The sequence below is a fragment of the Plectropomus leopardus genome, chromosome 3 (genome assembly GCF_008729295.1).
Source record: "Plectropomus leopardus isolate mb chromosome 3, YSFRI_Pleo_2.0, whole genome shotgun sequence".
Taxonomy (NCBI): Eukaryota; Metazoa; Chordata; class Actinopteri; order Perciformes; family Serranidae; genus Plectropomus; species Plectropomus leopardus.
Window position 1 is genome coordinate 32,394,548 of NC_056465.1, and position 22,099 is coordinate 32,416,646.

A 22,099-nucleotide genomic window follows, 5' to 3' on the forward strand; every position below is an offset into this window, starting at 1 on the left:
GTGTAACAGCTGACCAAAAAAAAAGGGTCGGGTGCTAATATAAACTAAATATTCCCAATCCCGATCAGTCAATCTTGGCAAACTTTGTCCCCCCCAAAACACGGAGGAACAGTGCGCATTCTGGGACATATTGTATGAAGTCTGTATTCTCTTCTTTCAGGTCATAAGTAATTGAGAATTTAAAGTAATATATAAAAAATGTTCGTACTCTGAATCCCTAAGCAGTAAAGCATCCACCTGTTGAGTAAACAGCTTTCTTCTCTTTGTCCCTCTTTCTAATTTACCTCCCCCATTGCCCCTCTCGCCCCTCTCTCCCCTATCCTGTTGGTTGCCAGTTTTTCATCGGGCCCCTCAAACAAAGAGGGCCTAATTTCAGAAGCTCTCTCTAAGCTGTCCTGCTTCAACCTCCATCCATATAGCCTCTCTTTGTGAAGCTTCCCCGTGTTTGAATACAGAAAATGTTGTTAAATGTTGTCGTTAACACTTTGCTAAAGTATAGACAGCAACTAGTTACAGTAGTTAAATTATAAAATAAATGTAATTACAATCAGCTACAATTACTGAGAAAAATATGTAATTAAATTACAGTTAGTAATAAAAAAATATTAACATTACTTTGATGAAGTTATTAAAATAGTTGCATCTCTTATTACATTTTCTGTACCCATTTCTATAACATTATAAAAGTAACACTGGGTATAAAGATTTTAGACATGTTCATCTGGAAGACAGAGTAATACTTTGAGCAATTAAATACATGTGGTGATCACAGTTTAGCCTGTTATTATTAAACCAGTGGTTAATTCATGATGGAGCATGTATATTGTTTTTTTAATCAGTCCCTGTGTTGTACTGATGTCAGCTTCTGCTAACAGATTTGTATGCACTCTTGTTGTTTCTTATATGGAAGTCGCATTGGTGAAAAGTAAACTAGTAGTAACTCGTCAGAGACTGAGCATGTTGAGACACAATAGCAGAATTGGCAGTGCCACTCCACATAAACACTGGCGGTGATTCCTTTGTTTTTCTCTTTCAAAAAAATGGACGCACTGGCGGCCCTGCATTCCAGCAGTATGTGTGTGTTTGTGCTGTTGTTTCTGGTTGTCCTGACAGGGGAAGTGAGCAGGCGTTTGGGAGGGTTTTATTTTAACTGTGACAAGGTGGAGTCACTGCTCTAATAGTTGCGTAATCCTGCGGGGTGCTCCATTTCTTAAGCACAACCGAGGAACTTTGGCAGGACTCATAGGCCTCTCGTAACAGAACTTGGGCATTTTCTTGTACTGCAGTAGCAGCTTGTCAGTTCTGTGTATCAGAAATGTAGTTGCAGTACTGACCATTTTTCAGGTTGTTTTGAAACTTTTAGTTACCAGTGATCTTATATTTTTTATGCTAACACAGACCACAGAAACAGTTTTTGGCTTTTGACATGATGAAGATATATGATGAAGAGAAACACTGAACAAGTGTCAAATCTGAAACCAGGGAAGCTTAACTGTCTCTCAGTTAAGGGTGCAGCCTTGAGAATCTCTTAAGCCCAGGCATGTTTCACTTCTTTAAACTCAGCTTTTTCCATTTGAAAATTGTGAATACAGCATTGACAACATCTGACACTTCATCCAGCCACAACATAACATTGTACTTAAAATACAAGCTTTCTTTTTATTCCTCTGCCCCAGCAACAGCCGTTGCCTGAGGCTATGTTTTCAAGGATGAACTGATTCGATTTTGATGGTCAAAGTCATCGTGAACATGTTTTTAGTCATAACTCAGAATTCATATGCCTGTTATGACAAAGTTGCACACAAACGTCTGATAGGATAAAATGATGAAGTGATGCTGTTTCATATCCAAAAGATTAACTTCATTTTGACATTAAAATATTCTGCAAAAACACTTTTCTTGCCATAATTCAATGCCATAACTCAGGAACAGAGGGGAGATTGTTGCCATTATTCACATTTGGTCGGATACTGAATTGGTAACACTGATCTTGGGTGTCCACCTTGAAACTGTGATGATTGCAAAGATCTTCTATGCTGCGATGTGCGTGAAGCATCCAGCTTTAAGAATTTATAGCTTCCAGGACTCAACAAGTCTGTCACAGTCTTGAAGCTTCATTCACAATGTTGACTTTTTTTGTATGTTCATTCATTCAGTTAAAATAAATCCAGTATTTCTGTAGAGTTGCTGCACAGTTGCAGATAAAGATAAGCCTTCACCAATATTATTAGTATTATATGATTTATATAATTAAACTCCGTGCTGTCTGTGAATTGTTTGCGACTCGTGACATTTCCAATAACTCCAGAGCAAGTCCAGAAGTCAAAGTTTATTAAAGATTAATTTTGTCTAACAAAAAATGCATGCATGTATATGCTTAATGCATAATGGAAATATCTGCTTTTAATTGTGGAAATACAGTAGTTACAGCAGCAGGCAGCTCTGCAGCAGCAGCGCAGCAATGACGCTGTCAGTGTGAAGACCATAAGCGTGCAAGATGCAGCTAGACAAGGTTGCCGTCACATACTACTTATCCACGATTCAATAAAGAGACCAACTTCATCTGATGAATCACTTTATTTAAATTAAGGTTTGATTGTTTCGTCGTTGTTTTCAAGATTTATTTATTTTGTTTGGGTATTGACATCAAAATTCTGATCGCAGACATGAAGCGCTTATTTGAAAACCTCAGCAGAAGCTTTGAATGTGAAAAAAAACATTAGATACAGTTCTAGTAACTTCTTTTCAGGAACATCCATATTTAAAGCATTATTTACTGTCATGGCTACAACGTTGTTTTCTGTCAGAGTCTTATTCATTGGCAGAGCATGTGACAACATACATGAATTTGAGTTGTGTTTCTCTCAACGAACAAGAAAAGCAAAAATCAACCAAATCAGATCAATTTTATGTGTATATCCCTGTATCAAAAACTGCCCTAAGAGGCCTCACAATCTGAACAGACGACATTCTCTGTTTTTGCACCATGTGACGAAAGCTCTCTGTGAGTCCACTGTACTCTTCTGTAAAAATATTCTCCAAGTGAAGACAGCATGTTTCTCACTGCAATTTATTCTCTGCCAATACAGGGATAACTCCCTTTTCCCCAAAAATACACTTAATACCTTTTATATTAAATTCCTTGAAAGCCTTCACTACATATATTATATCTCTCTGGACAGACATTGATGTAAATTGCAACTTGACTTGTTTGTGGAGGCATATGACCTTGAGGTGGTTACTGTGGTGTACTTTTTACATGTAAAACATGCTTGAAATTTGCATTTAGATTTGAATGGGAAAAGGATCAGGTCACAAGTGCGTCACTTGTGTTTCAGTCAGTGCAGTTTGTGGTAGTTAGAGGTGAGAAGTTTGTAAGTAACCTTACAGATTTTTTTGCTTTTTTTTTTTTTTTAACAAAGCTTTGTGCAGTGGGGTCAGTTTTGGAAGGGAATCATAGATTGGCATGCCACTAATGACTGGCATGTGTTGAGTTTTTTTCTTTTTCTTTTTTGTTAACTGCAAAAATACAGCATTGAGGTATTATATATGTGAGTCAACAATCTAGCTGGCCCACGATGGGGGAGAAATGAAGGATGGAGGGGGTAGAGCACACACGACACTGATTGGTTATTAGGAGCTGGCTATGTGACATCATTGGGGGTGTTGGTGCAGCACAGTAAACAAAGAGGGAAATGCTTGAAAGGCTCTCTGTGCTGCTGGACAACATAACCACAACACAGTTAACACCCGCTACTACGCTGCCCCTGCCGCCTCCCACTTTCATTACCCTAGAAAACATAGCATGACTGTTAATTTCTGATTGAAAATTGATTTTTTTAATACATTATTTATTTATTATTTTAGTGGGTTCAGGGTGGTGGTCATTTTTTTGTTGAGATGTTGGAGCAATTTGTTGCGTGAGTCATACCTTAGTTGTGGTCTTAGGTTTTTAATGGCAGATATTATAGTATATAAATTGGCTTTACATTTTATTTCAATAACCAATTCACATTTTATTAAAGTAATAAAAATTGTGGTTGGTTTTCTTTTTCCATTTGCATAAGAATATACTGATATACTGGTTGTATTGTGATTTGGTCGACATGGTATATTTAAAATGACCTCATTGTGAACGTCGAGTATAGATTATCACTTTTTTTTCTTTCTTTTTTTTTCAAGCAAGGGGCATGAGACTCGTTTCGGCATTTCGACTCTCTCACCCTCACCTATGGCTCTCTTCCGCTCACAGGCAAACACACAAAAACGCTCATAAACATAATATGTCACACACACTCCTAAGCCCATCCAGACTTCTTTGTCTGGAGCGATAGTATGAGCAGTCAGAGCGTGTGTTTTGATGTCTGCAGAGCTCCAGAGAGCCACAATATACTCGCATTTTCCAACAGTGGAGCACCACTGCATCTTCCAAATATTATTAATATATAAACTGTAGAGCTATTGTTATTTAGCTGTACTAAAACTACATGTTAAAAGGCGCTGTGGTAACAGTTTTAACGTTCTGCTAACAGCTAACTGTTGAACCCAACCTTCAAGCTCACAGCAAAGACATCAATACCAGTGATAGTGGCACCACTTTGATTTATTTAATTATAACAATGCTTAACCTTGTTATAACAGTACTATATTTCACTTAATTAAAACTGTATTTTATTTAACTTCATGATAAAAGTACTTTATTTAACTTTATTATGACAGTAGCTGCTTTAATAACCATAACTTTATTGTGACTGTGGTTAATTTATTAATTTAGCATTTTAGAAGTTTACAGTAATTTAATGAGATTTCAAGATATCTATGTATAATTTTTTGCAATATAGCATAAATATATTGCAATAGCCCTAGAAAAATGGATTATGAATTAAAACGATTGTTTCAGTCCATGTAGGTTTGCACAAATAGTCATTTATCATAACAATTTTGAATGACCCTGTTTTTTAACCATCTTTAATATAATATAAACAAAACCCAAACCTTATCTCTGAAACTGTGTTACTAAAATATGCTTTGAGAATACAAGTAGTCTGAACCTCAGACAGCCAGTGTCTTTTCCAGTGAGTAAGCCTTTAGAGAGATGTTCAGTGTAAATAGTATTTCACAACTTGAGCATATTTCTGTCTACAAAAAAGCTTCATATGCAAAGTATGAATGTTTTTCTGCTGAAAAACATTTTTTCCTGCACTTCTGCTCCTCAGTGGTATTCAGATTATTAAGAATGCATGGGTGTTTCTGTGACAACCAGAAAGAAACAGAACAAGACTTTTCCTGGGAGGGAATGAGGTAAAGGGTCAGTTTACTATTGGCTGTCAGCTTGGCTGGACTGGACCCATTGTGGACTGGACTGGAAGTTGTGTCCCAGCTGTAGCATAAATCTTAAGAGCACTATTGAATGTTATGAAGCCTGCTTCCTTTGAATTGACAGAAACTTGGCTGTGTAAGCATGTTCTTAGACAAGAATGTCATGATGATAATGCAATTTTCACACAATTCATGTTACTCTATTTGTAAACAGGAACTCATACAAAGCTGGTACTGAGGTGCCTTTTAAGGTCATTTATTTATTATACAACACATGAAAAGTTGTGTATGATATTGCACAGAAGCACTGAATTTTCTAAATACCCTACATGGCCAAAGAAACAGGGCAACCCGAGAGAAATATGTAGACACGTGAACATAAAACCCACATGTGATTGTTTAACATCTAAGCTGTGTGCTTTATCTTGTCTGCCATCTCCTTAAATACCAGAACCCTTAAGATTTGCTTACACTATTTGAATAGGATGAACAAATGATCTGTGCCACATGCAAATGTGCAGAGCTCTGGTTTCTCGTAGTGACCTTAGATGAATGTTTTTCAGGAAGCCTGACTAAATACTGCTGAAGGAACTCTGTGGACATTCAGTTTTACAGTGTTTTGCTTTCCTCGCCACTGAACTTTTAGCCTTCCTTTTTTCAGTGTAATTCACATATTTAAGACTTTTTTTGTAAAATCTACTTTTTTGAAAGTTGCACAATTTCTTACAGTGCTGCTGCCCTCAGTTGACCTCCAGTTTTACCTCGTGTGGTTATCTCAAACCGCTGCGACCTATTCATATTTGCACTAAACATTTTCTTTGGTAAAGAAAAAAAGGTGCTTAATCTAAATAAACAATAATGTCATCCCTTAAAGACCATGACACTCAACAGTTTCATGCCGTTGGGTCACTCCTTCTTTTTCTTTTTTCCCAAAGAGTTAAACCAAGGACATCATGTCTATGTTTCTTAATGTTTATTTGAGTTATTTTACCTTTTCAAAATACTAAAATAAATGTGAGATTCTCCATCTAGTTGTATTTCTTTCAGTACTGTAGATAAGCAGGTGTACGTGGTATTATAATCATAAACTTTCATATTATTGTGTACCTTAAAACCAGTATATTGCTTAGACCATAATTAGATTTTGTAATAATTTTTTTATTATCAGTTCACATGTACATGACTGCTACACTGAAATTAATGTTCTGCTTGGTACTTATTTATCTTTCAATTGCACCATGAAAATATGAATGAATACAATAATCAGCAATATAAATTTAGCAGTCAGGGTTTGAGTTGTTACTTTGTGGGCTACTTATAGCTCAGTATTTTGCAACAATAATTTGATATAGTACATCTTGCTGATAAAACAAAAGTATAACTGATAAAAAAAAAAGCTTTAAACAAAGTAATTTTTTTAATTTAATCATTTCTTAAAAGGTCCTGTATAGATTTTTTATAATAACTATGTTTTGTATGTTTTTCAGTGTATGATCACCTAAAAATCAGAATTGTTGTGTTTTCGTGATCTTAAAATAAGCCTTTTATATCTGCATATGGAGTGGGTCCTTTCTCACTCAATTCACCATGTTGTTTCTACAGTAGCCCAGAATGGACAAACCAAATACTGGCTCTAGATCAGACCAAATTATTGTTGACCAAATTATCATTATTAATATTGTTGACGAGAAGTTTCAGTTGGTTGGAATCTGTAACCTCATTCGTGAGATGCTACTAAATCCTAAACACTGCACCTTTAATGCCAGATGAAAAAAAATAGGAGTACATTGACAGATAAGTCTGAAGTCCTAAAAGCGAAAAGCACTGCACATTTGGCACAGTTAGGTCGATCTTTTAATGCAGAAGTAGCACAAAGAAAAAGTGTGTCACCCTGTCCATGTTGTTGGCTTCTATATTTCCGGTAAGGGCAGAGGGTTCACCCAAAGTTTGAGTACCAAAGCTGACAGTTACGAGCATTGTGCTTCTCAAACGAGAACAGCCTTTTCTTTTTGACAAATGAGGACGGAGTTGAATTAAATGTGTGCTAATCGAGAATAAGAAAGAACCTCCTGTTATTAGCCTTTAGTGATTAATTGTATCTAAAGCTTCAGCTATAACTGTTTTAATATATATGGTGATAAATGTCATGAGACATAGCATGTTAATTAGTGAACTTCAGAGATGCTGAAATGCAGATTTTGTTACCTTTGGACAGGGCCAGGCATGCTGTTTCAAGTCTTTATACTCAACTAAGAAGACCAGCTGATAGCTTCATACTGTATTAGGATACAGACATGAGAGTGGTATCAATCTTAAGATGTTTCTCAGAGTTTCAAAATCTACTTTAATTGTTTTCCTTCCATTTTTAGGTCTGCTTGCTTTTTGAGCAAATACGTTTTGAAAGAAAAGCAGTACAGTCCGTTCAGACCAACATTGTTGAAAGAGCTGACTGTAATATTTAGTTATTCTATATTTAGACATAAACACAAATATTAAGATTTTTAAGAAAGATTTTGATAATTAATGTTGACATTACAGTAATAGGAGTTATGATTATCCTCGTGTTTGTTTTTTAGGGTGATTTTAGCCTATTATGGGCTATATGACTTCAGAAAATGAGTTTATAATTAGAGGCTTAGAGTCAAATGGAAGTTGTATGTTTTCTCTAGTCAGCACTGGAATATTTCTCTCTTTTCTCTCATCATTCAGTCAGGTTTCCTCTTTAGGAAATGTCTGTACTCCTGTTTGGATTAGAACTAGCACATGACATTGCATACTTTACAAGAGTGTTGTTCTTAGTTTGACCCTGATGCTTTGACTCCCACTATATTATTTCCTAACCTCCACCTTCCACCCTCTCTGCAGCTTCTGCACCAGTCAGCAGCAGCGTGACTAGACGCCGTGCCCCCTCCTCGGTGACTCCCCTCTCGTGGGAGAAACACAACGTTACCGCCATGTCGAGCATCACCATCGACCCCGAGCTCAAGCCCGGGGAGTTTGTCATCAAGAGTCTATTTGCTGAGTTTGCTGTGCTGGCTGAGAAGAAGATCGAGATGGTGATGGCTGAACCGCTGGTGAGTCCACAGGGGGTGAAAGCTAGTGTCAAGAAACACAGGAAATGAAATTCAATACTCAACATGTGATGTAGCACACACTGCTGAGAAACCCTCTTCTCTTTTGCAACTAACTGCCATGCCTTCAGTCAGGAAAAACTGAAATATGTGTGAGGTAACTGGCAGGAGAGGCACTTAATCTTCATGTACATAGTCTCCATGAATGATGAAACTGTTTATTATTAACAAACAAAATAAACTGTCCTTTGACCGTCCCATTCCTCTGCACATTGTTTTTATTCAGCGCCATTACATGGAGGGACCTGTCAGGGTAATACCCTCAGTCTGATAGAAATCTTACCTCTCTCATTCAGTCACTTATTCACCGTAATACTTCAGTGTTCACTCACTTATTCATCACCAGGCCTTGCTTGCTTCATCCATATTATGGGATATGGATCAGAGATAACCACGCCCAAATTAACTCAACTTCAGGAAACTAAAATGGCAATAATCCAAATTTGGGTTGAGGCTAATGTCTGATAAGTTTTGATGCTTTTTATTATGCATGTAAGACCCTTAATTGCATATTAAGAAAGTTTTTTTGTGATTTGAGTTCCCAGAGGCTTTAATCTCTTTGTGTGTGTCTCTGTCTCTCTCTCTAACAGGAGAAGCCCCTGTCCCGGTCCCTCCAGAGAGGGGAAGATGCACAATTTGACCAGGTCCGTACAACCACAGTAATTACTAAGAGATAAAGATGTGAGTGGGTGTATGTAGGGCAGGGAAATAAGGCAAAAAATGTTCCCATGATTTAAAAAAAACAACCCCAAAGTAATTTTAATCGATACCTGTAATTATTCTAATAAATGTAAAATCAAAATTGGCTTTATTGGCTATTGGCACATGCAGTGAATATGACCTTGTTTTTGTAGCACTCAATGCAAGTCCACAGAATAAACATTCAGTTTAAAGTAAAAAAAAATGTTGTACAAGTTGAATAAACTTGGCACTTAATTGTGGTTAATTGAGCCAAAACATTTATAATCAAAATCATTTCAAATCTTAATTCTTGGAAGCAGCATGTCGAACTCTTGATACAGATGTTTTGAAACAGCCGACAATATAAACAACATAAATAGACAAAAGTAAAACCTCAACTGTGGTCAGTATTTTCCGTACAAATTTTAAAAGCGCAGTATGTTATTTCTGCTGTCTCTCATTCAAAGAAATAGCAAAAGAAAGACTTTGATGTTTTAAAGTAATTTGGGATCATTTGAACAACCACACTTGCAGATGAAAATCTGTGTATCAGACAGAAAACATGTTCACAGATGAGGAAATATATTACTTTTAAATCACATTATGTTACGTTACATAGTCATTTCATTCTGATCGAATAGCTGCAAGTCATGTTAGCTACCGTTAACTTGTTTTCTTAACATTATCATAAAATGAGTTGACAATGCTCATGGCTACTGCAGGTCACGCTCAGTGGCAAGGCAAGTGTATTTACATAGCATTTTTAAAAGAACTGAGAGTTGCACGGGACTTTCTTTCATTTGAGAGTTCCTTCTAGATATGTGGTGCATATAAACGTGGCAAGTTCATTTGCGGATAAGCCTGGTGCTGTCATCTATAGTCAAAAAGATCATACTTAAAATAACTTTATAAGCGTGTTAAATTGTGTTGTAGTGAGTGTCTTGTCGTCCTCTACTGCTATTTTTATTTTTTTTACTTGAGCTGCATTTAGACGCTTTTCACAAACGTTTAAACCTCTGAAACCTTAGGTTTGATTTATTTTAAAAAACATGGGAACAACGCAATGAGCAACTTGGAAAATATGTGCAGAAAATTTAAAACTAAAGAAGTTAAAGCTAACAAGGAAACGGCTTAAAAATGAGTTGTGGGGAGATTATTAGATATTATCCAAAAAAGGAAAAAAAAATCTAGAAAACTGTATTTCTAAATGTTAATTAATTATATAGTTAAAATTATGTTACAGAAAAAAAACTTTCTTTGGGTCATTTTCTTGTCTTCTTTAATTTTTTTACTCTAACTTTTTTCTTTCCCCTTTTTGCTTATTTTCATAGAAATTTCTTGTAACTTTAAAAAAAATATATTGCTCTTTTTTTTCGCATTGACGTCTTTCTGTGTTTTTAAAGGAAATCAAGCCAATTTGCTTTGGTTTTAAAGGGTTAATGGAGGATGGCAACTAGGTTTGAAGATGCATCTGTGCCCCCCTCTAACTGTGTATGGTTTTCCTGTATGAAACATTTATCGAACATTTGTTATATTCCTATCAAGGAGAATTAAATTGAGATAATTAGAACATAAGTATAATAAATAATAGTGAAAATAAATAATATAGGTTTTATGGCCCAGCCCTATGTGTGTGAATGGGACATTCTCATTTCCAGGACCAACAATGTTCCTCTCCTACATCTGTATGTGTGTGCAATATTTGAATCCCCAGCTCCACCCACTCAATGGCCCGTCTGTCCCTCATCTGTAGCTGGTGCAGAACTCTATACAATAGGCCTGCCTGCTGCAGAATGCTTTGTTCAGCACAACACAAAGCCAACGAGGATATGGTGCTATAGATCCAGCTGTCCCCATTGTGAGTGAGGGAGAGAAAATGGGTATAGAGAGCGCAAAAGTGAGAGTGTAGAATCGCTGTGTCATCCTCAGCAGTAAATCAGCATTGGGTGCTGGAGTGTATCTGCCCGGCGCCATAAGGGCAGAGGGAGCAGTTGCATAACTCTCCTGCCGAGCATCCATCATCCACCTCCCTCATCATGCTGCACTGGACCTTAAATACACACACATACACCTATATAGTTCGTGCATACTGACCACCTTGTCTCATGTTTTATGTCTAAAACTATGCATTGTAATCTTGGGTTGTTAAAGCTCTGAATTCTTGTTTTATGTACTTGATCGTTACTTTTAACCTTTACTGCTTTCTCATAATACAGCTGTGCTAAACAGCAACAAACATTAAAGATCATCAATAAAATTTGATTTGTCAAGCCTGTAAATGCGGTCCAGTTGCATTGCATAAAAGGCATAATTTGACGTTGGTGTCGATGTTATCAAAGTGCTGATGACGTGTTTGGAGGACAGCCAATTGTTTCTGTGGTCTTACGTATGGACACTGCAGAACTGTATGTGTTATGTAGCTGCTCACTAGTTTAGCAACACTATGGCGTGCTAAACATGCCATCTGACACCACACTCCCAAATGTAATCAATAGCTATAACATGTCACCCAATAGTTGAGAAAATCGCTGCTCTATACTGGCTCTACTTAGTTATTGAATGTCACTTTAAATCATTGCTTGTGGAACAGCATTTTCTGCATGATGTAATCATTTTTTTTGCATTTTGAACAGGCAAAAAAAATTTGGAAAATTTGCTTGTTTCTTAAAAAAACACAAGAAGAAGGCAATAAGCAACTTAATAAGAGATGATCCAAAAATTAGAAGAAATTAGTTTTTTAAAAAAAACTAAAAGAAAAAAAAAGAAAATATAATCAAAAACAAACAAGGAAATTAACTAAAAAACTGCTTGGAAATTAAATAATTCTGTAAAATAATTTCAAATATATAATTATAATTCTCTGGACATTTTTCCCTGCTGATTTTCTAAGTAATAATTCTTTGCAGTTTGTGGGGCACTTCTTGCCATGGTGCTCATTGCCTTTTTTGCTGTGTTTATGAAAGAAAACAAATCAGTGTGCTTAGGTTTGGAGGCACAAGAAAAGTGATGTTGCGCCAGAATTTGAAGGGTTAAAAAGTATTTGATTTTAAGGCTGAAAAATGCAGAGACCACCTTGTAAGCGTAAAAATGAGTGAATCTCATGTTTCTGTGATGTTGTTTTCCAGTTAATAAGCTCTATGAGCTCAATAGCAGAACACTGTTTGCCCTCCCTACTGCGCACACTGTTTGACTGGTACCGGCGGCAGAGTGGCACTGAAGACGAGTCTTACGAGTACAGACCTCGCTCTAGTACCAAGTCCAAAGGGTGAGATGCTAATCTTTGTTTTCTCTTCATCTGCCTTCCTCTTCCTTATGAACAAACAATTTATAAGTGATTCGATTTATTTTGTTTTGTTTTTAAGATGTACTTTCCTTAACCTTCTGAACGATTACTTTCTCTCTTGCTTTGCAGAGACGAACAGCATCGGGATAAAGATTACCTTCTGGAACGGAGGGACTTAGCCATAGATTTCATTTTTTGTTTAGTTTCAGTGGAAGTTCTAAAACAGGTGAGCTATCTGACACTCTGCTCTTGTATACTGATTTACAGTGTCTGTGAAAAGTAATTTTTTTTTCAGTTGAGTTACTGGGGTCATGTGACTACTGAATGTTTACATACAGAAGGGGAAATACAGCGCACCTGTACCTTGACCTAATATTGAGATTATCTTATCGAAGCATTGAAAAGGTGGTTTTGTTCCTGCTACAGTATTATATGCACTATGCTGTATATTTCCATTATAACTTCTTTTAGACAGAACTGGAATAGTGATCATGCCATCTAAGTTTCTTAGATTAAATGTTATAAATATTAAATGTTAAAAGTCATTAAGTAGTCTTACATTTGGATTTGAGGTCCTTATTGCCACAGATATTTTATCTAATTTAGTTTATTTCTAATGTTACAAATAGGATTTACGCATTGTAAAAAATATGATTAACATACTCACTCCAGTTATTGTAATCCTACATGAAATCTACCTCTGCAAGGGACCACATCTATACAACATATATATACTGCTTACCTTTATACTTAACCACAGTACTTAGAAAAGATTTGTCCACAAATTAGTTTTAAATTTGGTCAGTATTATCTTGAAAATGTCTCAAAAAGCATTAAATTAAACTTTCAGTGTCTGAGACCTGCAGACACCCTGGTTGTGGTTTTACCTTTGATGTGATATCTGTTGTAGTTTAATAAAATCATAACCAGTCAAACACAGCAGCGGTGTATCTTTACCTTTGCACTTGCTAAACAGACGTAGTTGTCTCAATTTCAGATGGAACAGTTAGTTTATAGATTTGTTGTAATCTTGGTCAGCTTTTTTATTGCATCATTTGTTCAGATTATCAGATATTGTTAACTGCCAGAGCAGCATTCACCACTGATAAGGTTTTTTTTATTGTCTCACTAGTGATTCGCCGACTCAAAAAGATAACAGCATTGTTTAATAGGTTTGTTCTTTTTTATTTACTCACCTTCTGTGGTACAGAAAAGAGCCGCAGTGTTGTTAGCGAGGTCTTTCCCCACGGGGCGACACAGTAAATAAACACAATGGCAACAGACCAACTTCCAACTGAGAGTGTTTCTGAAGTGGACTGTTCAAATCTGTGCAACATTCTGAACTAAAAGCCAATCCCTGGAGACCAGAGCTAAGTTGTCCTTGGCTTTGCTCCTGTAGGGAGGGCAATGAATGGTAGCAAAGAGAAAGAATGAAGAATATCAATGCCTCCAATAACACCAATGATTCCATGTCTGCGTCACAGATTCCTCTTCATCCAGTGCCAGATGTTCTAGTACACGAAGTTCTAAACCTGGCATTCAAGCACTTTAAACACAAAGAGGGGTAAGTAAGCATCAACACACAGATGAACCAGTGACACAGATGAATAACACATGAATAAAATGTGCTGATGAATACACTCTTGACTGTGACACTCTCACTTTTGGTTTGGCTTTGCAGTCATTTATTTATTTAGTACGTGTGAATAGACAGTCCGTGTATCATAAACTGTGACACCCTAACGTATCTGTATTAAAATGTCTAAACATGACTACACCTGTGTTACATATTTTATTTAGTTATGTGTTTAGATCATGCAAAATGTGTCCAACAATGTGCAAACCCAGAGCAATATGTAATTTTATTTAAAGTAGTGGTACATTACGTTTGTTTGCCTGTCTCAATGGCTTCATTTCCCCTGAAAAACATGGATAACCAGGTGATAAGTCACTGTAAATTGTGCAATGTCAGTAATATTGTGTTATAGTATAGATCAGATATTATATTCACTCTTGTCCTTTGTAAAGGGGAAATTACATTCACAGTCTGTACAATCAAACACTCAAAACAAGTGTCACACAGGCTAGAAATAAACATCACAACAACACAAGTTGCAACAACAATGACACCAGGCTATTAAACCTTATAAAATGTGAGCAAATTGGCTTGATTTCTTTTAAAAACATGGGATTAATGGAATGAGCAATGAAAAAAGACTGCCAAATTTATCAAGAAATAAAAAATACAAAATTGCCTGAAAATTAGTTTTTAAAAAAAGAAAGAAAAAGAAAGGAGAAAAAACAAGGAAATGACCTAGAAAAAGTGCTTAAAAATTATAGTAATTTTTAAACATAATTTTGTGTAATGTGTAATTATGGTAATTATAAATATAGCTTTTTTTCTTGTTGGGAGGGTTGATATTTTAGCGCTGCTTAGGAGGAGATGGGCGGTAATTAGTCACAGCACATCATCGCATCTTTTTGAATAAGCAGCTGAATTACGTCGTTCTGCAGAGTCATTTGACCCGGTCGTGAATGCCGATCATAGTCATCATTATTGCATTAGAAAGCCAGATGTTAGTGGGTGTTCATGTTTTTTTTTGTGTAGTGGGAATGAGGCTAATTTCAGTGTTTTGTTATTGTCTTGATTGAGAAACCCAGAGTGCCTGAAATGTCATACTGTGCATTTAAAAAAAGCAAATATAAAGCACATTCTGCCCTCCCTAAACAGCTTGAATCAGCTGTGAATAAACACTCTTGCAAAGTCTTGTGTTGTTTTGTTGCCTGGTCAGTCAAATTGCACAAAGTAAGATGTGATGACATATGCTTCAATTGACAGGTACTGTGGCCCCAACACTGGCAATGTGCACATCATCGCAGACCTGTATGCTGAGGTCATTGGAGTCCTTACACAGTCAAAGTAAGCAAGTTTAATTCTGCCTCTTAGCTGAATATCAACTGAATTTTTTGCAGCTTATCACATTCTCAGTCACCTCTTAACCTCTCTCATCTCTTTTGGGAGTTGTTAGTTTAGATGTATTTATATCTTTGTGCATGTTTGTGTTTTCTCAGGTTTCAGGCAGTGAGGAAGAAGTTCATCACAGAACTGAAGGAGCTCAGGCAAAAAGAACAGAGTCCCTACGTAGTCCAGAGCATCATCAGCCTCATCATGGGCATGAAGTTCTTCCGGGTTAAAATGTATCCTGTGGAGGATTTTGAGGCTTCTTTTCAGTTCATGCAGGTAAATTTTAGCCGTTTTATTTAGTGTACCTACAGATAGCAGTTGGCTGATATGTGTGTTTACTAGATTAAACCAGACATTCTTTTTTTTTATTTATTTTTTTATTGGTGCCTCTTTGTTCAAACTCAGCAGCTCTCCGTAGCTCATAAAGTTAAATGAGTAACGATCAAAGGTGAGATTTGCCAAGAAGCGAGTGTATGGGTGTATACAGCTTCTGTAAGAGCTGTGAACGGAGCTGTATCTTTTTCATTAATCTCTATACACACTTAACTTGCTGTTCTCATAACATTACCCTGATTTCCCATAGTGATAATGGAACATACTGTGGTTTATGTCTACCACTCCATTTTATCATGGTTTCCACCCATATGGTGATCTTTTTTCAATATAAGATATTTAAATTTTGTATTAATATTTAGGAAACAATTTGTTTTGGTCTGTGACTTCTAAATGTTGAAAGACTAAACATTAAGTCAAGTCAATTTTATTAATAAAGCCCATTATCACAAACCAGTTTGCCTCAGAGGGCTTCAAAGCATACAACGTCCCTCTGTCCTTAGACCCTCGCATCAACTAAGGAAAAATCAGCCTGCAAATGAAAAAATGACAATAACAGGATGCTGTATGGTTTCTGTTCTTTTCATGTGAGCAGCACTCTCTGGCTCTGCATCAGTTAGTGTCATAATACTTTCCATCACAGATTAGTCAATATTTATTATGTGCATTTCATTTGGAGTTGAGATGTGAAGGCACAGTTTTCTTTTCTGCAGCTGTCATGTAAAAACAGTTCGTTAAAAAAGTGCTTCACAACAAAGGCAAGTGACACAGAAAAGAGGAGAGAGGCAAATAAAAGATGCATCTGGAACAGAGATGCAAATCTCAATTGAAGTTCTTTACATAAACCAGTTATTACAGGCGATACTTTTGTCTTTATACTGAACGTTTATGTCAAACAGTAGCTTCTTCTGCCAGTTTGTCTCTGTTTATGTGTACTCTATGCTCTTCATACATGTTTGTCTTTGGTTCCCTCTTATAGGAGTGTGCCCAGTATTTCCTGGAGGTCAAGGATAAGGACATAAAGCATGCGCTAGCAGGCCTTTTTGTTGAGATCCTCATCCCTGTCGCAGCTGTGAGTAAACATCCAAACGCTTTCCACTGTTTTACTTGAGATGAATTCTTAACTTTATGTAACTTTGTTACTTTGGGATCCATTATAAAAATAACTCAATCATCCTGCAGGCGGTGAAAAATGAAGTCAATGTGCCATGCCTCAAGAACTTTGTGGAGATGCTGTACCAGACAACATTCGACCTAAGTTCCAGAAAGAAGCACTCTCTGGTAATAATTATATCATCGATTTTTTTCTGTCTTCCTCCCCGCCCTTATCTCAACATACTCTGCATCTTTACTACTTCCTTCTCCTTTTGTGTTTCACTCTTCCTGTATTTTGTCGACATTTCCATTGGCCCCAGTGCCGCCAGTCTGTCACCATCATCATCCAGAAATATTTGAGAATAAATACAACCGCATTGTCTATAATGTTTACTGACAGTTTATTTATTTTTATTTGTTCAAGCTTGTTTCTTTGGGACAGTGTATATCATTAAACATTGCTGTAAATATTCCACGTACAGTCATAGTAAAAAATAGAATTACAGTAATAGTAAACTATCAAAAAACAAAATTAATACCATCATAGACTATAAGCACTAATATGTGAATATTTATATTACAATATGGATAATGTGTTGAGTGTGTTTAGTGTGTAAAATAAACATAAGTGTGTAAAATAAAATGCCTTATGTTACATTACAATGCTTAAAACTACTATGGAAGTTCAAAATATGAAAATATAAATGAGTTTGCAATGCTACCATGAAAAACAGAGATATACATTAGTAAGAATAGCATTAAGAATGTGTACAATATATACAATATGTGTCACAAATCAGCCTAAGAGTTTTTCACATTTAAATTTTTAGTAATATATCTGTCATCCGGATGTCATAAAAGAGATCTGTTTTTAGTATGTGAGAGTGTTGTTGCTCTTAGCCTGTCCGTAGTGTGCAATAATTTGGCGCTTTTCTTTTTTACAGAGGCTAAATTACAAAATGTGCATAAAAACACACTCTCTGTAGACACAACTGCTTATTCCTTTGCTTTTTTCCTCTATGTTGACACTGTTTTTCTCCCCAGGCTTTGTATCCCCTGGTGACATGCTTGCTGTGTGTTAGTCAGAAGCAGTTCTTCCTCAACAACTGGCACATCTTCCTCCAGAACTGCCTCTCGCACCTGAAGGTACTGCCCGCCTGAGTCTATACACCCAATCCATTTTAGAAATATTGTGCTCTTAAAAGCACAAAGACTGCATTCTTCAGATGAAAGTATTTTTAGGATGCCATACTCGGCTTGACTGTCAAATTCAAACCTCAGAAGTCTTATGACTCGTGTTATGCAGTCTAAAATGAAATTTTGTTTTTCTTGATTATAGTGTGAAAGCATCGACATTTACCACTGTTAAAAGGAAATTAATTATTGGTATCATGACATTATATTGTTGTTACGTGCTGCAATCATGCTGCAGTACAGTGACTGAAGAGATTGTCTTGGTTGTGAAGGGTGTGCTCTGTGGTTCTGTCTAAAGATCATAATGTACTTTCCCCGCCATTATCAACAACCAGATCTGGACAGGAATAGCACTTGATTTTATAATGTAATAATAGAGTCTTTGTATTTTGTCCACATTGAGCAGAACTTGTAGCTTTTTATTTAAGCACAAACATAAAATAAAAGATTATTAAGTGTCACTAATAATCATTAGTGTAACCACAACCAATTAAATAAATTAAATAAATGTAAAATCTGTAAAATTCACCTCCAAAATATCAACATTTTAGCTGATGCCCTGTGCATATTATGTGTTATCTCAAGTGCTGTTTTAACTCAGGTCTGTTAATGACTCCTTGTAAACCAATTATAAACAGATCAAACCTATTTTCCTCCTGTCCCTGACCACCGTGGAGACAATTCAACCCAGAAGCTCATTGACCAAATTACTGTCTGACTGACTGACTGACTCAATGACTGCCTTTTCCATTCTACACGGATCGCCCTCTGTGGAGATTGTATGATCTTGTGGTGGAGAGATTTCTGTTTTGCGTCTTTGTGATGGTGATTTCCGATTGGTTTTGAATGGCCGTCTGTCTCCTCAGTGATCTCATTCCTGCATTCTCTTTCACCATTGCAATTGTCTTGGATACCCTTAATTTGAAAATCATAATCAGTCCTCTGAGTGGTGATGCTGATTCCTTGATTGAGATAATTTTACGGGTTTGTGTGATGGTTCGATTGTAGTGATGATTTAGTAAATTTAGGGCACCTTTATTAAACTAGTGATTTTAACCCTGTGGCTGCTCTTAAAAATGGTCAGTTGAAACTAGCCATTATGAGATCTTTTGATTCAGACTAGGGCATCACAATAAAGTAATTAGAATGATTTTATTATTCACAATGCATTTAAAAGTTTTGACCGTTATTAACATTAAAGTGGAACAGCTGAAGCCGCTTGTGCCATTTTGCTTAGTTGCATCAGAATAGGATTTTTCCAGGATTGTTGGACCCTGCAAACACAGCCTTCCTGTTTCATATCTTCAACCACCTTCTCAAAATGGTCCGTGTTAACATATTTGCACTTATCCCAAAAACCTTCTGTCATAATGTTTAAAAGCTAGTGTGCTTCTTCTTCCAACTGGAAATTAGGGATTTTCTTTTTGGCATGCATCTCTACAGCCTTGCAATCTATTTCTTTGTTAATTTGTGTATAAGATCTCCATGACAAAACAAAGAGCAGACCGTAAACGGGCAAAAAACTGTCACAAACACCATTAAATTCCTAGTTGAGATGCATACTCTGGATGTCTAAATAATGCTCCTAAAACCTGAATAACAACAGCATATCCCACGTCTTCATCCTAGAATACATCATTTGACAAATATCCATACGGACTATACTATTTACATCACTCATATTAAATTCAGAATATCGTCATATTCAGAATAGTTGCGGAATATTAGTGTGCATGTAAATGTAATCATTTATCCCCTTTTTGGGGGAAGGGCAGGAAGCTCAAAAACTCATGTAGATGAAAGATATAACTAAAGCATTTCATTATAATGTGATTTTAAAACCAAATTACAAGAGACACATTTAGATTGAGTACAGTTAACTTTTCTGCATGCACGTGCCTGCTGTATTTTGTGCATGTATGTTCTCGCATGCATTATATGGTTTTATTTATTTGACATAAACTTCAGTAAGAATACAGAAAAAAAATCGAGCTATGACTATTTGTAGAAATGTTGGCACATTGGCAAGATTAAAAAATATATGTTAATAGAGTTTCCTGGAACCTGATTATTATTGGTGGTAACAGAACATTACAAACTAATGGAAATAATAATTTATACTGAAATTGGGCTGCCCTACTTTAAAGTCTGATCCCCACAGGGTTAAAATACTGCATTTTGAGCCTGCTTGACATGGATTTAAATGGACTGCTGATGGGTGTCAGCTTTGTAGGTTAAACAGGCAATTTTGTTTTGTTTGCTCTTTTTCGATTTTTTTTAAAAATCCATTTTCCATTCACATCTTTGAATGTCCTTTTCCTTTTATGTCCTTTATCTGTTGATGTTTATTATTTCCTCTGTCCCACTGTCTGATTTCCAGACCACAGCACACCTTATTTTGCTTTGCTTTTTCACTTTTAAATTAAAATTCTGCTCACTCCATGTTGAGATATGGTATACCATATCTAATACAAATGGACTTTTTAGTACAGGCATGCCACTAGTAACTCCGCTAATAAATCAGCAAGTGGCATGTTAAAGAGTTCATTGTGTTGCATTCCAGTAATATAGTGTTGATTTATGTTCAGTCACACTGACAGGAGTAAAGATACTTTGGACTGCTCTTGTCATATTTGTTTAGGTTTTGTTTTTGCCTATAACTTGCATGTGTCCCACCCCAAACCCTGCATTCTTTGTCTCCTGTCATTTGATCTTTTTCTCACGTTGACTCGCTCCAGATGCCGTCTAACAACAGCATCCGAAAGCAGATTGAGACGCTGCAGGTGAGTTATCTGGTGTCAGTGGCCTGCCTGGTGCTCCCATTCCTTTTAACGGTCCAGGTCCCGTCCAGGTCCTGTCCAGGACGTAGGGTAGTACTGTTCTGCCTGTTCGGCTGATTGGGTAGTGAATCGTTCTCTGTAGTGACTGTGACGTTGACGTGTGAAGAGGAACACGTGAACTCCTTGTACCTTGTGGTGTAGTGTTAGGCTTTGTTGTTGAGCTGGTTCGTGTTTTGGGCAGTGATGATGACTTTTGTCTGATATCTGTTATGTTTTTGCATTTTTTCTGCAGATACATGTTAATGTTTAGTAGAGATGCACAATATATAAGTTAATTTATTGGTATTGGGCAATAATGGCTTTAAAATATGTTGTCTGGTTGCATGAGGACTGATAGAAAACATTCTCTGCATGATATCAGGCATACTGAATATAAATAGATGGTGACAATGGTTTATGTTCAGCAATGGTGCCCTTTAGATTGGGGACCAGCTGATATTGGTTTTCCAGGTTCAATACTGACAGGAATTATTAGTAGTTAATGGGACCAATAACCAATATTTAAAACCTGTATGCCTTTGCAATAAAAAATCAAAATATTTCTGTCAGTATTTAGAATTTGAAATATAACAAGCTCCAACACAGAACTTTGTTTAAATTCCTTTAGCAAATGTTTAATCAAAACTGAATCGTTCAACATCACAGAAAGTTTCCAGACATTTTTTTTATTTATTTAATTACAAAATAAGTAGAAAAAAAAAGCTCCCTGAGGTTTTACAAAGTAAAAGTTCCTCCCATGCTGACCCTTTCTTTGCACTTTTTAATTAATTAATATTATTGGTGATCATTAAAATAAAATGCCAATATAGATGAAAGGCATAATGACGAATATTGGACCCAATAATTGGCCAGGCCAATGATCTGTCGACCCCTACTTCAGATACATAATCAAAAATAAGTTATACAATGATAACTGCACAATCAACTTTCTCGTACAAAACATAATTACATTTCACAGAGACAATGCAGACACATTTAGAGAAACAGAAGCATTCTTTGATCAAATATTTATAAAAGAATAAAAAAACAATAATAAATAAATAAGCTAACTTAATATAGCTAATAAATAAAAAAACTGTTTTTTTGCGTCTCTGTTTCTTATTACCAGAGGATCAGACAAAACTCATATGAACAAGAATAAAAATATATACCTTTTGCTCTTGTGGAATTTGGTGTTTTTGCAGTTTGTTCTGGTAATGTTACATTTTTTTTCTGTTTTTCCACTGGATTTGGGATAGACTGGCTGGCAGCGGCCACA

The 22,099-nt window shown here is 36.2% G+C and overlaps 1 protein-coding gene across 12 annotated transcripts in view; it reads left to right on the plus strand.

The window, feature by feature from the left end:
• The window catches only part of fryl (furry homolog, like), a 95,041-nt gene that overhangs the window by 26,262 nt on the left and 46,680 nt on the right, over window positions 1–22,099 (plus strand). For 8 of the 12 annotated variants that reach the window (XM_042483371.1, XM_042483376.1, XM_042483341.1 and 5 more), the window contains 11 exons: window positions 8,185–8,393; window positions 9,041–9,094; window positions 12,257–12,396; window positions 12,544–12,640; window positions 13,899–13,978; window positions 15,254–15,334; window positions 15,487–15,655; window positions 16,692–16,784; window positions 16,895–16,993; window positions 17,852–17,953; window positions 20,740–20,784. In XM_042483371.1, the coding sequence (XP_042339305.1) occupies window positions 8,274–8,393; window positions 9,041–9,094; window positions 12,257–12,396; window positions 12,544–12,640; window positions 13,899–13,978; window positions 15,254–15,334; window positions 15,487–15,655; window positions 16,692–16,784; window positions 16,895–16,993; window positions 17,852–17,953; window positions 20,740–20,784 (1,080 nt within the window). In that variant the 5' untranslated portion in view covers window positions 8,185–8,273. The remainder of the gene's footprint in view (window positions 1–8,184; window positions 8,394–9,040; window positions 9,095–12,256; window positions 12,397–12,543; window positions 12,641–13,898; window positions 13,979–15,253; window positions 15,335–15,486; window positions 15,656–16,691; window positions 16,785–16,894; window positions 16,994–17,851; window positions 17,954–20,739; window positions 20,785–22,099) is intronic. The other 4 variants (XM_042483346.1, XM_042483388.1, XM_042483366.1 and 1 more) reach the window with 1 other exon arrangement.